The 15,466-nt window shown below is 35.1% G+C and overlaps 1 protein-coding gene across 6 annotated transcripts in view; it reads left to right on the top strand.

Moving 5' to 3' along the window:
* Window positions 1-15,466, top strand: part of LOC106881821 (nonsense-mediated mRNA decay factor SMG5) — a 1,052,345-nt gene that overhangs the window by 31,024 nt on the left and 1,005,855 nt on the right. For all 6 annotated transcript variants that reach the window (XR_016242357.1, XR_016242356.1, XM_089354248.1 and 3 more), the window contains exons 6-10: window positions 1,743-1,832; window positions 3,784-3,862; window positions 5,717-5,842; window positions 9,331-9,402; window positions 14,174-14,397. Coding sequence is in view for 4 of the 6 variants with exons in the window: in XM_089354248.1 (XP_089210374.1) it covers window positions 1,743-1,832; window positions 3,784-3,862; window positions 5,717-5,842; window positions 9,331-9,402; window positions 14,174-14,397 (591 nt within the window). In the remaining 2 variants the exon portion in view is untranslated. The remainder of the gene's footprint in view (window positions 1-1,742; window positions 1,833-3,783; window positions 3,863-5,716; window positions 5,843-9,330; window positions 9,403-14,173; window positions 14,398-15,466) is intronic.

Below are 15,466 nucleotides of genomic sequence, written 5' to 3'. Positions count from 1 at the left end.
TGACACTCATACTTTCTTTCCTTTTGAGTAAGGCATGAATATTGTTCATCTCATTTTCTTTCCGTTAAAAATTTATATAAAATAAATAAATATAAATATGATAAAATACATCCTTTTGATGGTGGATTATTCATTGTTCTTGACAAGGAGCTTTCAGTTGTTCGACCAACTGAATTCCTACTCATGAAGTTAACATGTAAACGGCTGAGTATTCCACAGACATGTATGAGCTTAGTGCAATTCTCTGGCTGAACCAACATGATGATGTGACAAGCCTGGACCTTTTAATCACAAGTTACAAACAAACCAGAGAGAGAGAGAGAGAGAGAGAGAGAGAAAGAAAGAAAGAGAGAGAGAGAGAGAGATATTTGCCTTCAGTGCTCTTTTAGTACTTTATTGACTTCCAATGGATGAAAGGCAAAGTCGTCTGCCATGGGATTTGAACTCAGAGAAAACTCTTGGAAAGATGGAATGAATGATAGGCATTATTCTAAAGATTCTATTAATTTGCTGCCGTAACATTTTTTAATACATCATTTAAAGGAATTTCCCAGATATTGATTTCTATTGATGTGTGTGTGTGTGAGAGAGAGAGAGAGAGAGAGAGAGCAGTTTATTTAACTGACTCAAGTCTTTCATTTTGGTCTTTTATTGAAATAATTTATTTTGTCTTGGGACATACTAAATAACAACATAAGACAATTAGACTCACCCTGGACATAATTTAAGAGAGCGACATTGGTCATTAGTTTGCAGTAGATGGGAAAATTGTATTTTGCAACGGTAGCGTAGAGGTAGTATACAAGGTCTTTATTGAAGAAATGTTTGCCTGTAAACAAAATGTTGCAATTTTCAATTTGTTTCTGTCAATTACTACAAGGAATACAAAAAAAGAAAATCTCTTCTCACATCCACAACCGCGCACGCACAGACACAGACGCACGTGCGCGCGCGCACAAAGCTGTAACACGGTTTCTAAAGCAAGGGAGGCAACTTTTTATAGAACTAAAAATGGTGTTAGTAAAAGAAAAAAAATTAATCTACTTATGTCGATTGCTGGGAATTGTTTATTGATTGATGGTTTAGAGACTTAATTGAATTCTTGTTACTATTTATTGCTAATTTAATATACAGTCAGGCACTAACCTTATGTCACGTAAATCAGAGGCTTAGTTTTAACAACGATATCCCTTCTCTCATTCGGGTTGAATGCTTGGTGTAAAAAGAACTTTGAACTATATAACAACTTGGGCAAATTTATGTCAACAAATCAACTTCCATACGCAATCACTCAATTTCGTGTTTCAAATTTTGGCACAAAGCTAGCATTTTCGATTACATTGACCCCAGTACGCAACTGGTATCTATTTTATCTACCCTGAAAAGCTACATTGTTATTCTAGAAATAAACAACCACAACATTGAAACTTTGAAGCTTCATGGTAATGCATGATTAATACAAAGTAATGTGAATAAACAAGCATTACATTTGACAGAATAATCTGATTGCTAAAGAGTTAAACACAACAATTTATTTGCCCAAATTCTCACAGCTCATCCTTGAAGGGATCCTAATGGACTCTATAAGAAACACCAATCCTATTAGTCTTTTGGAACATAGGATGTAAAACTGGTTAAGACATTAACCTTTGTTATTTAGACACTCAGTTTCTATCCTTTATTATTTCTCAATATGAAATAATTTCTTTATAAATAATTATGAAATGTATTTATATTTTCAGCCCGGTACCAACAAGACTTTGACCATAGTCTGAGTAATAGCACAGCTGAACGTTTTTATTACCAAGCCCTTTGCCTCCTTCCTGATGTTGGTAAGTTTTGAACTCTTCATTTCTTAGTAACTTCATCTTCTTTATTTACCGAAGCCCTTCACTCCCTATGCAGCATTGGCTGTTGATGACCTTCCTCCACTGCTCACGACTCTGCTTCTCTTTAGCTGAATCCTCTTCTTTTCAGCTCTACCTTGGTATCCTGCCTCCAGTTATTTTTAAGGCATCCTCTCCCCTCCCTCCTTTGTGAGTTATGGGTCAGAACCTGACAGGTAATGCAGGATCTTGGTTCCTCCTTTTGGATTATGGGGCATCATGAAGGTGCCTTCCTCTTTCAGGTCCTTTTGGTTCTGAATTGTCATCAATGCCTCCGTAACTTTGATTTTTCTTTTAGGTAGGGGTGTTGACCTTACACCAACCCATCTTTAACTTCTACATGGAGGTGATCTTTATTTGTCTGGCTTCTATCCTTTGACCTGTCCATCATGGAAGGTCCTACCAAGAGCTTGCACTTTACTGGCATAGCTTTTTAGGGTCATGGAAGTGCACAAGTCACCACTCCTCAAAGACTAAAACATGTGGTAGAATTTCATCTTCCATCTTTGTTAAAGACACCAGAGATGATTTGAAGTCTCCCCGCCCCCGTTTTACTTGTTTCACTCATTAGACTGGCCATGCTGGGACACCACATTGAAGAATTTTAATTGAATGAACTGACCCCAGTAACTTTTTGTAAAGCTTGGTACTTATTCTATTGTTCTCTTTTGCTGAACTGCTAAGTTATGAGGGATTTAAGCACACCAGTAGCAGTTGTCCAGCTGCGGTGCGAGAGACAGACACATACAACAGACTTTTTTTTGTTACTGTCTACCAAATCCACTCACAAGGCTTTGATTACCCATGGTGTCATGCAGTGGGACTGAACCAGGGACCATGTGGTTGGGCGACATACTTGTTACCACACAGCCATGCCTGCACCTTTGAGGAATTTTTAAGCAAAAGTATTTTCATAGCATTATGTTGTGCTTGAGATGAAAACCCATCAAGCTGAGCAAAATTGCAGTTGTGGCAGATACTGGTGTCACACAAATTGGCACCCATGCTGGTGTCATGCAAATAGCACCTGTGCCGGTGGCATGTAAAAGCAGCTATTACACTCTAAGTGGTTGGCATTAGGAAAGGTACCCAGCCATAAAAAATCATGCCAAGACTGGAGTCTGGTGCAGCCTTCCAGCTTACCAGCACAGTCAAACCGTCCAACCCATGCCAGCATGGACAATGGACGTTAAATGATGATGATGATGATGACATAGTTATGAAAATTTTTACAGGAAAGGTGTATTATGAATTGCTTAAATAAATGAAAAAGCCTTATGTTAAATTGGAATTGAAATTGAGTTTCAGAGGGAATCTCTTTACCGAGAGCTCATTGTTGTTGCTATGGCATAAGCTGTTTTAATTCTAACAACGATGTGTCATATTATGCATATATTCTCGAACTTGCGGAGGAGGAATATGGTGCTGTGAAGTTCATAGCTTTTTTTCTGAAGTATTAGCAATTTTTATAATAGATAACATGGCATCATAACATAGTCAGCAGTTATCTCCCTTGGTATATTTGTATGTTTTGTAACGCGATAAATGCCTTTACTTGTCAACAGAAATGCAAAAATTGTTGTAGCAAAAAACAGTGCTAGCTATAAGTTCTATAGAATATCTGTAGAAACAGCCTTAACAAAAATAATATAAGAAGCACTGCTGACGCAGTAGAACGTGATACTGACTTATAAAAACGTTTAGTATACTTCATAGTATATTGTGTTTGCATAACAAAGTACCACGTGCCTACAAATCTTTAATGCTTACAAGTAAATCTGTTCACAAATGTTGTTAATGCCTGGAATTAAGAAAAAAAAAGAAAGACATTTTTAATAGTTGTTTGAGGATAATCTGTGATTTATGTAATCTATTTTTCCATTTTTTTATTTTTAAGGTATACCTCACAACCAGTTGGGAAGTTTGGTTGCGTCACGTTATTTCCACACAGAAGCAGCTTACCATTATATAAGATGGTAAGTTAATGATTAGGAGTTGATTATACTGGTTATATTTTATCTTTTTCATTAACCTTTCGCTTAAGATTAATTACCTGTCTGTAGAATATATATTAGCACCTTCGCATGTTGTTGTCATATTAAAGATAAATTTTAATTGTTATAATTTTATTATATTATTTATATAATTTATGATAAAACGGTGGGGTGTTATAAAATTATCCCACTGCTTCTAAATTTTAAGCAATCTCTTGCAAACTAATGAGGGATCCTCTACAGCAGCATGCTAGAAATAACAGCCAAATTTGCCATAAATCATACCCAACTGTCTAAAAAGAAGAGAGGACACATTGGATAATGTGGTGCTGGATATGCTGAAAATTAGATGCGATAATCACAACTGGAATGCCTTTCATCATATGTTCACTCAGTCATTGCTGACCTGAGACTATAGAACAAATGAATTGTTATTTTAGCAGTGTTCTTAGAAATAACAGCCAAATATCCCTCAGATCTCCCCCTACTATTTTCAAAAAGGGGAAGGACACATAACCCCTTAAAATATGGTTTTGTCATGGTTGGAATACCTCTAATCATTGGTGCACTTGATCAAGATTGACCCATTGATAAAATAACTTCATCTTTTATTTTAAAATTTCTACACTGTCTCTATATAAGCGGCATGCATGCATATGTATGTGTGTGTGTGTGTGTGTATATGGTGAACTAGTTCATATTATAGGTAAGGAATATTTCACAAGATAGAAAATTAATTTAGATGCTTTTTATACAACTCATTTAATTATGTGTCTTTAGAACTGTTCTTTTACACTTTACCACAAAATTGTATGGTGTAGGTACTACATCTAAGGTAAGCAGAGTAATCTTCCTTGATCACAAGTGCTTAAAAGCTGCACTCTGTGCAGACTTTTAAGCTGGCTCTTGTGGAGGGCTAATTGGGTCTGTGGCCTAAAACTAAAGAGAGCAATAACAATAAAGCATTTATTGGTACCCTACCAATATGGTATTACCCTACCAATATAGAATTACTTTAAATTCAATTTAAATGAAAAACTTCTAAGTTCACAAATTTTGGGAGTTCTTTTAAAATCTGAATTTTCAACTGTTAGCATATAACAAATCCTCATCCAGAGCTGATCCCAATGCTTGCTCAAGAACCAAATGAAAGGCTCATTTTCAATCCTGGGATCATCCTAATTTCAAAAAAGTATGTCTGTGTAGAGTAAATGTAGACTGAGACACAGGGGTCCTGGACAGACAGAATTTTACATCTTTTATTCTAAATTTAGTCAGGATGCCTATGACTCTTTACAGGGTATCTGAGACTGGTGGGAGGGCGGGAAGGAGAGAGAAAGATATCTCAAGTATTCTGATTGGAGACAAAGCATTCTGACTGAAGACCTGGTCTGAATGCTTGCTTTAGAGTGAATTCTGTTGAAGATATCCCAGATTCTTTTCAAATAGATGATAGATCAAGTCTACCATCTCTTGTGACATTCTTAAAAATAGTAGTCAAATCTTCCTCAAATCTCACCCTATCATCTTAAAAACAGAAAGGATGCATTAGGCAAGGTTGTTGTAGATATATGTAAAAAAGAGAGGTGTTGGGACATCTAATCATAGGTTCATTTAATCAAGGTTGATCTTGCAGTAAACAATTTCATTTCTCGTTTAAGAGGCAGGATTGGACTTAGGCTGGTGCTAGGTTTTAACTTACCATCACAACCTGAATAATTATCAAGAGCTTATGTAACCCATTCTTTAATGTTTCCATATATATATGTGCTTTAATGTTTTCATATATACTTTAATGACTCTAACACTTATTTTATATCTTATTTACCAAAACAGTTTGGTAAGCCAAAAGCCATTTGATGGTGCCCATGGGAATTTAAAACGTCTATTGGAGAAAAATCTTAAAAGATTCACTGAATTATCTCAAAAATCTCCCCGTGATCTGCCACCTGAACAACAGAGGTAAGTAAGAAATTTGTTTTCTGAAACAGAACTGTTCAGTCAACTTGAGATACTTACTTTTATGTTTAACTGAGAGAATATTTAATATCAGAAGAGACAAGTCTATTCTTGAATAATCATTTCCCTCTAGAAACTGTCAGCCTTGGTGATACAAACACTTATTTTCTACAGGAATAAATAGTTTGGAACTGTGTATGTGTATTAATGATAGCAAGAAAAAAATTAGCCAGAAGTAATAGAGATATTTTTATATATTGCTATAAAATATCTTTGAATTTCCTTAGGAAAAATTTAGACGTTTTATCTTTGTATATAAATAAATAAACCTGAATTTCTTTTGACTAATTTTTCTTTGTATCATTAATAACATACTATCCTGTACACTGTCAAGAACTTTTATATCCCTGCATATATATATATATATATATATATATATATATATATATATATATATATATATATATATATATATATATATATATATATATATAATAATAATATTAGGGACAAAATCCAAAATTACAGGCAAAAAACTCAATTAAAATCAATTTCTAAAAAATTAAAATATATATTTTTTATATATATATATATATATATATATATGTGTGTGTGTGTTCTTTAACTAAGACACTCGTTCATAAAGCAGTTTGTAAAATGTTAGAAAACTCAGTAAATATTTTAATGATCAGATAACAATTTTATTTCATTAACTTAGATAACAGGTACCATACTGGCACCTGTTATCTGAGTTATTCACTTTGTAACCACATGGTTTTGAGCTCTATCTCATTGTGTGACGCCTTGGGAAAGTGTCTTTTACTATAAAACCTTGGGTCAACCAATTCCTTGTGATTGGCATTGATAGACTGAAACTATAGGGAAGTTTGTCTTATGTGCTCATGTCTGCAGTGAAATGATGATATGATGTTTGCATTTGATGGTGACATTATAACTAGTTACTCTACACTCTTTCAAAGACCTGTGGAATAAAAAAAAACCTATAATTTAAAGATATGTGAGGGTTGGTGACAGGTATGGGATCTAGTTGTAAAATACTTCTCCAAATAAAGTCCTGTCCAATCCATTCTAGCATGGTAAAACAAACAGTCATTAAACAAATGTTGTATCAATCTTGAATATTTACTTTAACCCTTTAGCATTCAGATTACTCAGTCAAATGTAATGCTTAATTATTTCACATAGTTAATAGTTAACCCTTTAGCATTTAAATTGGTCATATCTGGCCAAAAATATTCTTCAGGTTTTTATATTCAAACCAACCAGACCTGGCCTCTCACACATACCCAACAATGACATTTTAAAAATAAACAATCACATCACTGAAATCTCAAAGCTGTGAGATAATGCATGCGTAATTCAAAACTATGAATAAATAAGTGTTACATTTGACAGTGATCTAAATGTTAAAGGATTAATTTAGTGTGCATCTGTTTGTAAATAGTTTCTCAGTTTATAAGAATGTTTTATTTATTTATTCTCTGTATTGTTAACATTGACACTAGAAATATTTAAATCTGGTTTTACAACAGTCATTCTGTCTTATTTACATTTTAAAAGAAATTTTCTATTAAGAAACAAGATGACATATTGCTTGGTATTTTTACTTCTATATATATATAATTTTTAATTCTGTAATCATTTTCCAAAAGCAAATTTTCTTTCTTTTCCCTAAAGCTATTTTGGTTTATTAAATATAAGTTTCATATCAATAATTAATTATTATTAAAAAAAATTTATGTTGTAGGTGTTAGTTAAATATTAAAATAGAGAAAATATAGTATTGTATATTAAGTAAAATAACTACTGTTTGATAATACTTCAATGCCATGGCATGTGTTGGATATCACACAAACAATAGAAAATCAAAGTAGATACTTTGCAGTATTTCATTTGGTTTCCAAGCTTTGTGGTTTAAATCTTGCTAAGCTTGACTATTCTCTCCATTTCTACCCTCTTGAGTCAATAGAGTAAATCTTTTTCTTGAGACATAATCTACAGATGTTGAGGTATAGGGTATATCTGAAAGTAAATATTACTACCACAGTAACAATTCATCATCATCATTTGATGTCTGCTTTCCATGCTGGCATAGGTTGAACAGTTTGACAGGAGCTGGCTAGGCAAAAGACTGCACTAAGCTTCACTGTCTGTTTTGGCATAGTTTTTACAACTGGATGCCTTTCCTGACACCAACCAGCCCACAAAGTGGACTGAATGCTTTTTACATGGCACCAGCAAGTGAGGTCAGTTTTGGTATGTTTTTTTTTTTTTGCAGCTGGATGCCCTTTCAAATACCAACTGCTTTGCAGTGTGGACTGGATGATTTTTACCCTGGCAGGGTCACCAAGTAACTTGTAAGACAAGATCCATTGAGAGGGGAGGGAGCATTGGAAGAGGGGATCTTGGGTCAGGTGATGAATGGTCAGAGTGTGACAGAGAGACAGAAACAGTTGTCTTGCTGTAGAAGAGATACATGATTACCTTGTCAGAGAAAGAAAGAGAGTGATCAAGATTGAGAACAAAAACAGGTGTATTGCTGAGGAGGAGATACATGGTTAACCAGTCAGAGAGAGAGAGAGAGAGAGAGAGAGAGAGAGAGAGAGAGAGAGAGCAGGAGGGAGATGGTTGCAATGTGCTGGAGCATACTCTCATGAAATGGGGATTATAATATAAATGGGATGGTAGAGTAGACCAAGAGAGAGATAGATGGTGGCAAAGTGCCAGGGCATACTCTCAAGGTACAGGGGTCAGTATGATCTACTTATTTATACATTTATCTCAGGCTGGATTACCTTATGTGAAAGCCATCTTTGGACTTTGTAAAATAAGTACCAGTTATATATTGGATCGAGTCAGTTGTTTCAGCCCATTTCCTCTTTTTAATTGTATTAAAGTAATTAATATTCTGGAATCTAGTACCAGGATTACTGACTACAAATCTAATCGAATGTTTATTTAACTCTTATGTTACCATATTTCTCTTGAAATTTACTACCTTTGTTTCAGTTAATTTTTAAAATGATGAAAGCATCTAGCACACTCTGTAAAGTGGTTGGCGTTAGGAAGGGCATCCAGCTGTAGAAACAATGCTACAACAGTCAGTTGGAGTCTGGACAGCTCCTCTCAAACCGTCCAACCCATACCAGCATGGAAAATGGACTTTAAATGATAAGCTGATGGTTAGATTATAAATTTGTATGGAATTTTGATGGAAGGTTTTAATTAAGATATCTTTAAACCAAGAAGTTTGTATCCATAGAACCTGTGGTGGTCTCTGGTGGGTTGATATTAAAAAGGTTAAGCCTTAAGTATTTAATTATAAAAGTACAACCAGTGCTTCAGGTTAGAAAAGATAGAATTTCTTGATCCTCCATGTAAATCTGATATAATATTATTCCTTTGTCCATTCTGGCTGACATAATTAGTTTTCAGTAAATTTTATAATTTCTTTCTTTCTTTCTTTACAGACCACGAGACATCAAAAGATTCTTTGTCTACTTTCTTTATTTGTTGGATATCTTTTACAACAATTCTCGAAAGTAAGTTCTGAATATTTTTCATATTGTTTACTATTCATATTGTTATTAATTATAAATGTACCAATCCAAGTTGGTAGATTGGTGGAAATGTTAGTGTTGGACAGTCTGCCTTACCTTATCTGTTCCAGCGCTTTGTGTTATGAAAATGATGTCTGATACAGCTCCAATGCCAAGCTGTATTGGCTTTTAATTTGGTGGGCTTCCCTTTAGGCAACTATGATGTTGTGGTGTAGAGAGGGAAAGATTTGCATGCATGGTCATACTTTAATCTCTCAACATCTACCATAAAGCTGCTTACCTCGCTGTCATATTCCCACTCTGTTGAAGGGGCTCTTTAGTGAGTTGCATGATGACCTCACTAGTGCTGGTGTCTCAAGAAAAGCAAAGTGGTTGGCATTAGGAAGGGCATGCAGCCATTGGAACATTGACACAATCGCCTGACCTCTGTCAGCTCTTGTTGAATCATACATCTGATGCCAACATGGAAGATGGATGTTAAATGAAGAAGAGGATGTATGCACAAGTGTATACATAAATGAGGAAGAGGTGTATGCACAGGCATGGCTGTATGTCTAAGAAGTTTGTTTCTCAACGACATGGTTTGGGGTTCAGTCTCACTACATGGCATCATGAGCAAATGTCTTTTATCATAACCCTAGACCAACCAAAGCCTTGTGAGTGCATGTGGTTGAGGGGAAACTGAAAGAACCCCATTGTATATGTGTGCATTTCCTTGTTCACATGTGTTGGTTTGCTGATTGTAAACAATGGCTTCACTTGTGTGTCATTTAGCTTTAGTTCAACACAAAAACATGTCTGGGCCTCTTGACATGTATGATCTTTGTAAATAAAAGGATTGTTCATCCAGTGTCATTTGTTTCCAGTTCTCCACATACACATTTCTGGGCTGTTTGTTGTTCAGTAGACTGGGAGATTATTACTTCACTTGGAAACAAGTGGAGGTCGGCAAAGGGAAAGGCATCCAGTTGGAAAACAGTTTCCCAGCACCCTCTTGTTTGACTCATGCAAGCACGAAAAAGTAGACATGATGATATGTATACATGTGTGTATGTATATATGTATATATATATGTGTGTGTGTGTGTATATATATATATATATGTGTGTGTGTGTGTGTGTGTGTGTGTGTGTGTGTGTGTGTATATGTGTGTGTGTGTGTGTATGTGTGTGTGTGTGTGTATGTATGTGCATGTATTTGTGTATATTTGCATTTCTATCAAAGCTATTTGCACTTGTCTCAAAGCTAGTCCCGAGTTGAGCCTTTGAACATTTGTGGAATAAAAGATCCTTTTCTTGAAAAACAAAATATATGGTTGTCGGGAAAGTTCGTACCGATTTTTAAAGGAAAGAAAAAGGTCAATAAATACTCGCCATTACATTTTTAATCAACCAAATATGAACCATTTTGTTGCACAATGCGTCTCCATCTTTCCTTTAACTTGAAAATACCCTCTTCCCACAATTGAGGTGGTTTCATGGCAAATAAGTCGAAAGGTAAGCTACTATAAATCAGCACAAACTTTCGGGACAACCCAATAATTGAACGGGTGCTGCAAAATTCCTGGCTTTAAGGATATCACAAAAGGCCTGGTTGGAGGCCCAACCTTTCAAGTTCTTTTACAGGGTTTAGAAAAACTAAAGGACTGCTGCAATAAGTGTACGAATCTGAGAGGGGAATATGTTGCATAAAAATCATAATTAACTGATCCTCTTGTATTTTCTTTTACCCAAAGCCAGGAACTTTTCAGTGCCTTCTTGTAATGGTTAGTGACAGGAAAGGTATCTGGTTGTAAAACAATGTCTCAATAATATACTTGTCTAGTCCATGCTAGCATGAAGAAATGGCCATAAAAATGAATGTAGTGGTCATCTTACTCACCACCATAACCCCCACCACTTCCATCAGCAAATTCACCATTTTCATCACCATCACTACCTTCAGCATCTCACAACAGCACAATTGTCTTCATCAGCACAGTCAACAGCTTCACTATAAGTCAATAGGGCTGCCTCCACCTAATTGCTTGTCTTGCTAGAAATAACAGCCAAATCTCCCACACATCTCACTTATACTGTCTTGAGGTATATCTGGGGCATTGTAATCCCTGATATACAAAAAGGTGTCATGTTCATGGTTGGAGGGTCTTTACTCATAGGTCTGCTTGATAAAAGTTGGAGCTAAACAATAAGAAAACACCATCTTCAACACTGCCAACGGTTCCTTCACCATCATCTCAATCGCCTTCATGATCACCATCAGCACCACCTTCATCAGCAAGGGATCCTCTATATGATTGCTCAACATGTTAGAAATGGCAACCACCAAATTCCTGTTAAATCACAGCCTATCATCTTAATACAGTAAATAACAAAGTCCTACATATTCTAAAATGTGATGGTCATGACTGGAATGCTTTTGATTGTATGTCTGCTTGATCAAGATTGACCTGGGGTTAAAGAACAGCTATAATGCCACCCCTATCACAGCACCTTTCCCCCCAATTTCTGGATCTTCATCACCAGCATTAACACCATAACCAATGCTTCTACTGCTATTAATGCCAAAATCACCAGCCCCTGAAAACATCCCTCTGTACAGCCACAACATATCACTCTTACTTTACTAGCTCTCCTTTAACATGATTTCCATATCTGTTGTATCGTGGATCTTAGATGTGATAGCCTAGCTTATAGGTTACAGTGAGGAGAAGTGTGTCTTGTTTATGTGTGTGTGTTTGTGCACATGTGTGTGTATGAAGGTGTATTCACTTTTTTTTTCCCCTCCACTCATCATTTTTATATGTTAACATGTAATAGACTTTTCTAGTATCTACTTCTGTGGAGAGCCTACCATCCTTAACTACAAAGCCTCCACTGACCTCTCTTCTAATCTATGGATATCACGTTTCTGGTTTTTTTGGTCAGTGCATATGGAAATAGTGCTAAAGGTTATCGTTTTCTGCACAATCTTTACTGTTTTATTTGTTTGGGTATTTACTCCAGCCTCTCAAGTGATTATATGTTGGTTGAGTGGATGAGTTCGTTGACTTCACTTACTGTGCTGCTTTGATTTGTGAGGGTTTCTTTGCTAAACATTATGTACTTCCACAAATGTTGATGATGACGATGATGACGATGATGATGATGATGGTTTAAGTTCAGTGACTCCACAAGGGCATGTAATTAAGACAACTTAAGTGGTTGTGGTAATGGTAGTGGTGGTAGGATTGTCCCTGGGTAATGTTGTCACTATTGGTATTGTTATGTCTGTCATCACCACCATCATTGTCATCAGTGTTATCTTTGTCATCATCATCTGATCCTGAACACCCGCATGCTATCATCATCATTATCTTCAACATGATCACAACCACCCTATCATCAAATCGTCGTAGTTATCATTTCAGTTATCAGAACTGTTATCTTCATTAACATCACCTCATCATCATTACAATTATCAGCACCACCACCACCACCATCATCAGCATCACCATAAGCAGCATATCATTTTGATCATCATCATCAATACCTTAAGCAACACATCAATACAGTTATCATCTTTATCATCAACACCACATTATAATCATCATCATCAATCATCGTTACCACCACCACCACCACCACCAACACCACCACCACCACCACCACCACCACCACCACCACCACCACCACCACCACCACCACCACCACCACAGACTTGAACACCTACTATAATCAGCCTTACCACTTTTAGCATCATCTTCAACATTATGGCCCCCACCTTCATCGTCATCTCCACCATCTATATCCACCAGTGTTATGGTGATGAAAAATGTAGAACTGTAGAGGTGAAAAATATATAAAAAAAAAGATCAAAGAAAACTCAAGGAACTAGAAATGATTTAAGACTCCATAGAGTTTCATGGCTAAATTTCTCATTTTTTGTTTGTTTCCTTTTCCATACTTTTTTCTTTCTTTTCTCTCAAAGAATGGGTAAAAGGTTAAGATATTTTCTCCTGCTTCTAACCTACTTATTCCATAGCTTTCTGGCTTTTATTATTTATATATTTGGCTATTTCTTCTTAGACAGATTCTTATATATATAATATAGAATTGGCAGAATCGATACACCGGAGAGCAAAGTATCTTGCAGTATTTAGTTTTCATATCCCATAATATTCTGTGTTCAAATCTTGCCTTTTACTCTCTCATGAGTTGATAACAATAATTACTGGTATCAGCAGAGGTTCATTTAGTCTGCTAATCTCTGCTACTAATCTCATAATACTATCTTAATGCTCTTTATCATGTGCTTGTTTAAGAAATTTTATTATACTGATGGTGTGTGACCAGAAAAGAACCAGGGTCATAGAGGTGCAGTCATGGCCCTGTGGTTAAGAAATTAACTTCCTAACCACATGGTTTCAGGTTCAGTTCCATTGTGTGGCACCATGGGCAAATGTCTTTTATTATAGCTTTGAGTTAACCAAAACCTGGTTCCCATGCATTTCCCTGAAGAGAAGATTACATTCTTATCAACATCACCTATTCCTATGGAAGGTATAATTTGTAATCTTCGAAACATATGTTGGAAATAAAAGTATGCAGTTAACATATGCGTTTTACTCCATTTACTAAATTTATATATATATATATATATATATATATATATATATATATATATAAATATATATATCAAGAGAAAGAGAGATACATATATTTATGCAATATAATAATTTATCTTTTTTTCTTGTTCTTTTTTTTTTCTGTAGTGTTGAAGCACCTGAAATTCAAGAATGTTGTCAGAAAACATTGCAAGACTTCAATCTGTGTATGTTCTATGAACCTGTCTGCTACAACAGTAGAGATAATGTGTTTACACCCCTGCGCCACCACAGTTCATCTTCCATTGATCACCTCCAATATTTGGATGATGATATTGTGTTCAAGATTGCTGTCATTTGCATGGCAACCGTACATTTGCTTGAAAGAAATGGTTAGTCTTTTATCTTCTTATTGCAGATTTTGTATTTTTCTGTTTCTTTTATTTTTTTTTTGTTTTAAATGTTTTTCTTTTTACTGTATTTGTAAAAAAGAAAAAAATTTATTTGCTCTTTTAGTTGTCTTAATTTGTTTTTGTTCATGTGGATATTTTTCTAATTTTACTGGCATTTATATCCCCCCCCCACACCTCTTTCATGATGCAAATTGAATTGTAAATTTATGTGATCTGAATTGAGTGTTTTTTTCTCTTTTTATTTGTTTCTATCTTTGAAATGGATTAAATTAATTATTTATCTATACATTTATTAATTTATATTTTTGCAACTTTTTTAAAATTAATAAACAAAATGACTTTGTTATAGTATTTCGAAGAAGGTACTCTGTTGTGATTTTACTGTGCCATATCTAAGTATGTATGAAAAGGTGCATAATATAATATAATATATGATATAAGAAATTAACACACACATATATGTATAGATACTGGTGTGGCTGTGTGATTAAGAAGCTTGCTTTCCTTGCCAAAATTTGAAACCATTATTATTATCTGTATCTTTCAATACATCTCAATGCTTCTAAAGCAAACTTTGTTGACTTTCAATGTAAGTTGAATTTATTATTATTATTATTATTATTATTATTATTATCATCATTAATAAGGCAGCGAGCTGGCTAAATCGTTAGCACTCTGGACGAAATGCTTAGCAGTGTTCCGCCCGTTGCTACATTCTGAGTTCAAATTTTGCCAAAGTCGACTTTACCTTTCATCTTTACAGGGTTGATAAAATGAGTATCATTAAAACATTGGAGTCAATGAAATCGACTTATCCCTTCCCCAAAACTGCTGCCCTCGTGGCAAAATTTGAATCCATTATTATTATATTGTCTGTACAGCTTCTAATGCTAGAGATGTACTACGGTGTCAGCTGTTCACTACCAGTGAACTAAGGTAACATCCCTTATTTTTCGAGCACCATTGAGTGGTTCCAAATAGTGCTATTTTTTGCCAGTGTTCCACCCTTGTTGCAGCCCCATTATTATTATTATTATTATTATTATTA

Source organism: Octopus bimaculoides, chromosome 6, assembly GCF_046866305.1.
Source record: "Octopus bimaculoides isolate indiv1 chromosome 6, ASM4686630v1, whole genome shotgun sequence".
Classification (NCBI taxonomy): domain Eukaryota; kingdom Metazoa; phylum Mollusca; class Cephalopoda; order Octopoda; family Octopodidae; genus Octopus; species Octopus bimaculoides.
Note: the sequence above shows the minus strand (reverse complement) of the source record. Positions and strands in the feature narration are given on the sequence as shown.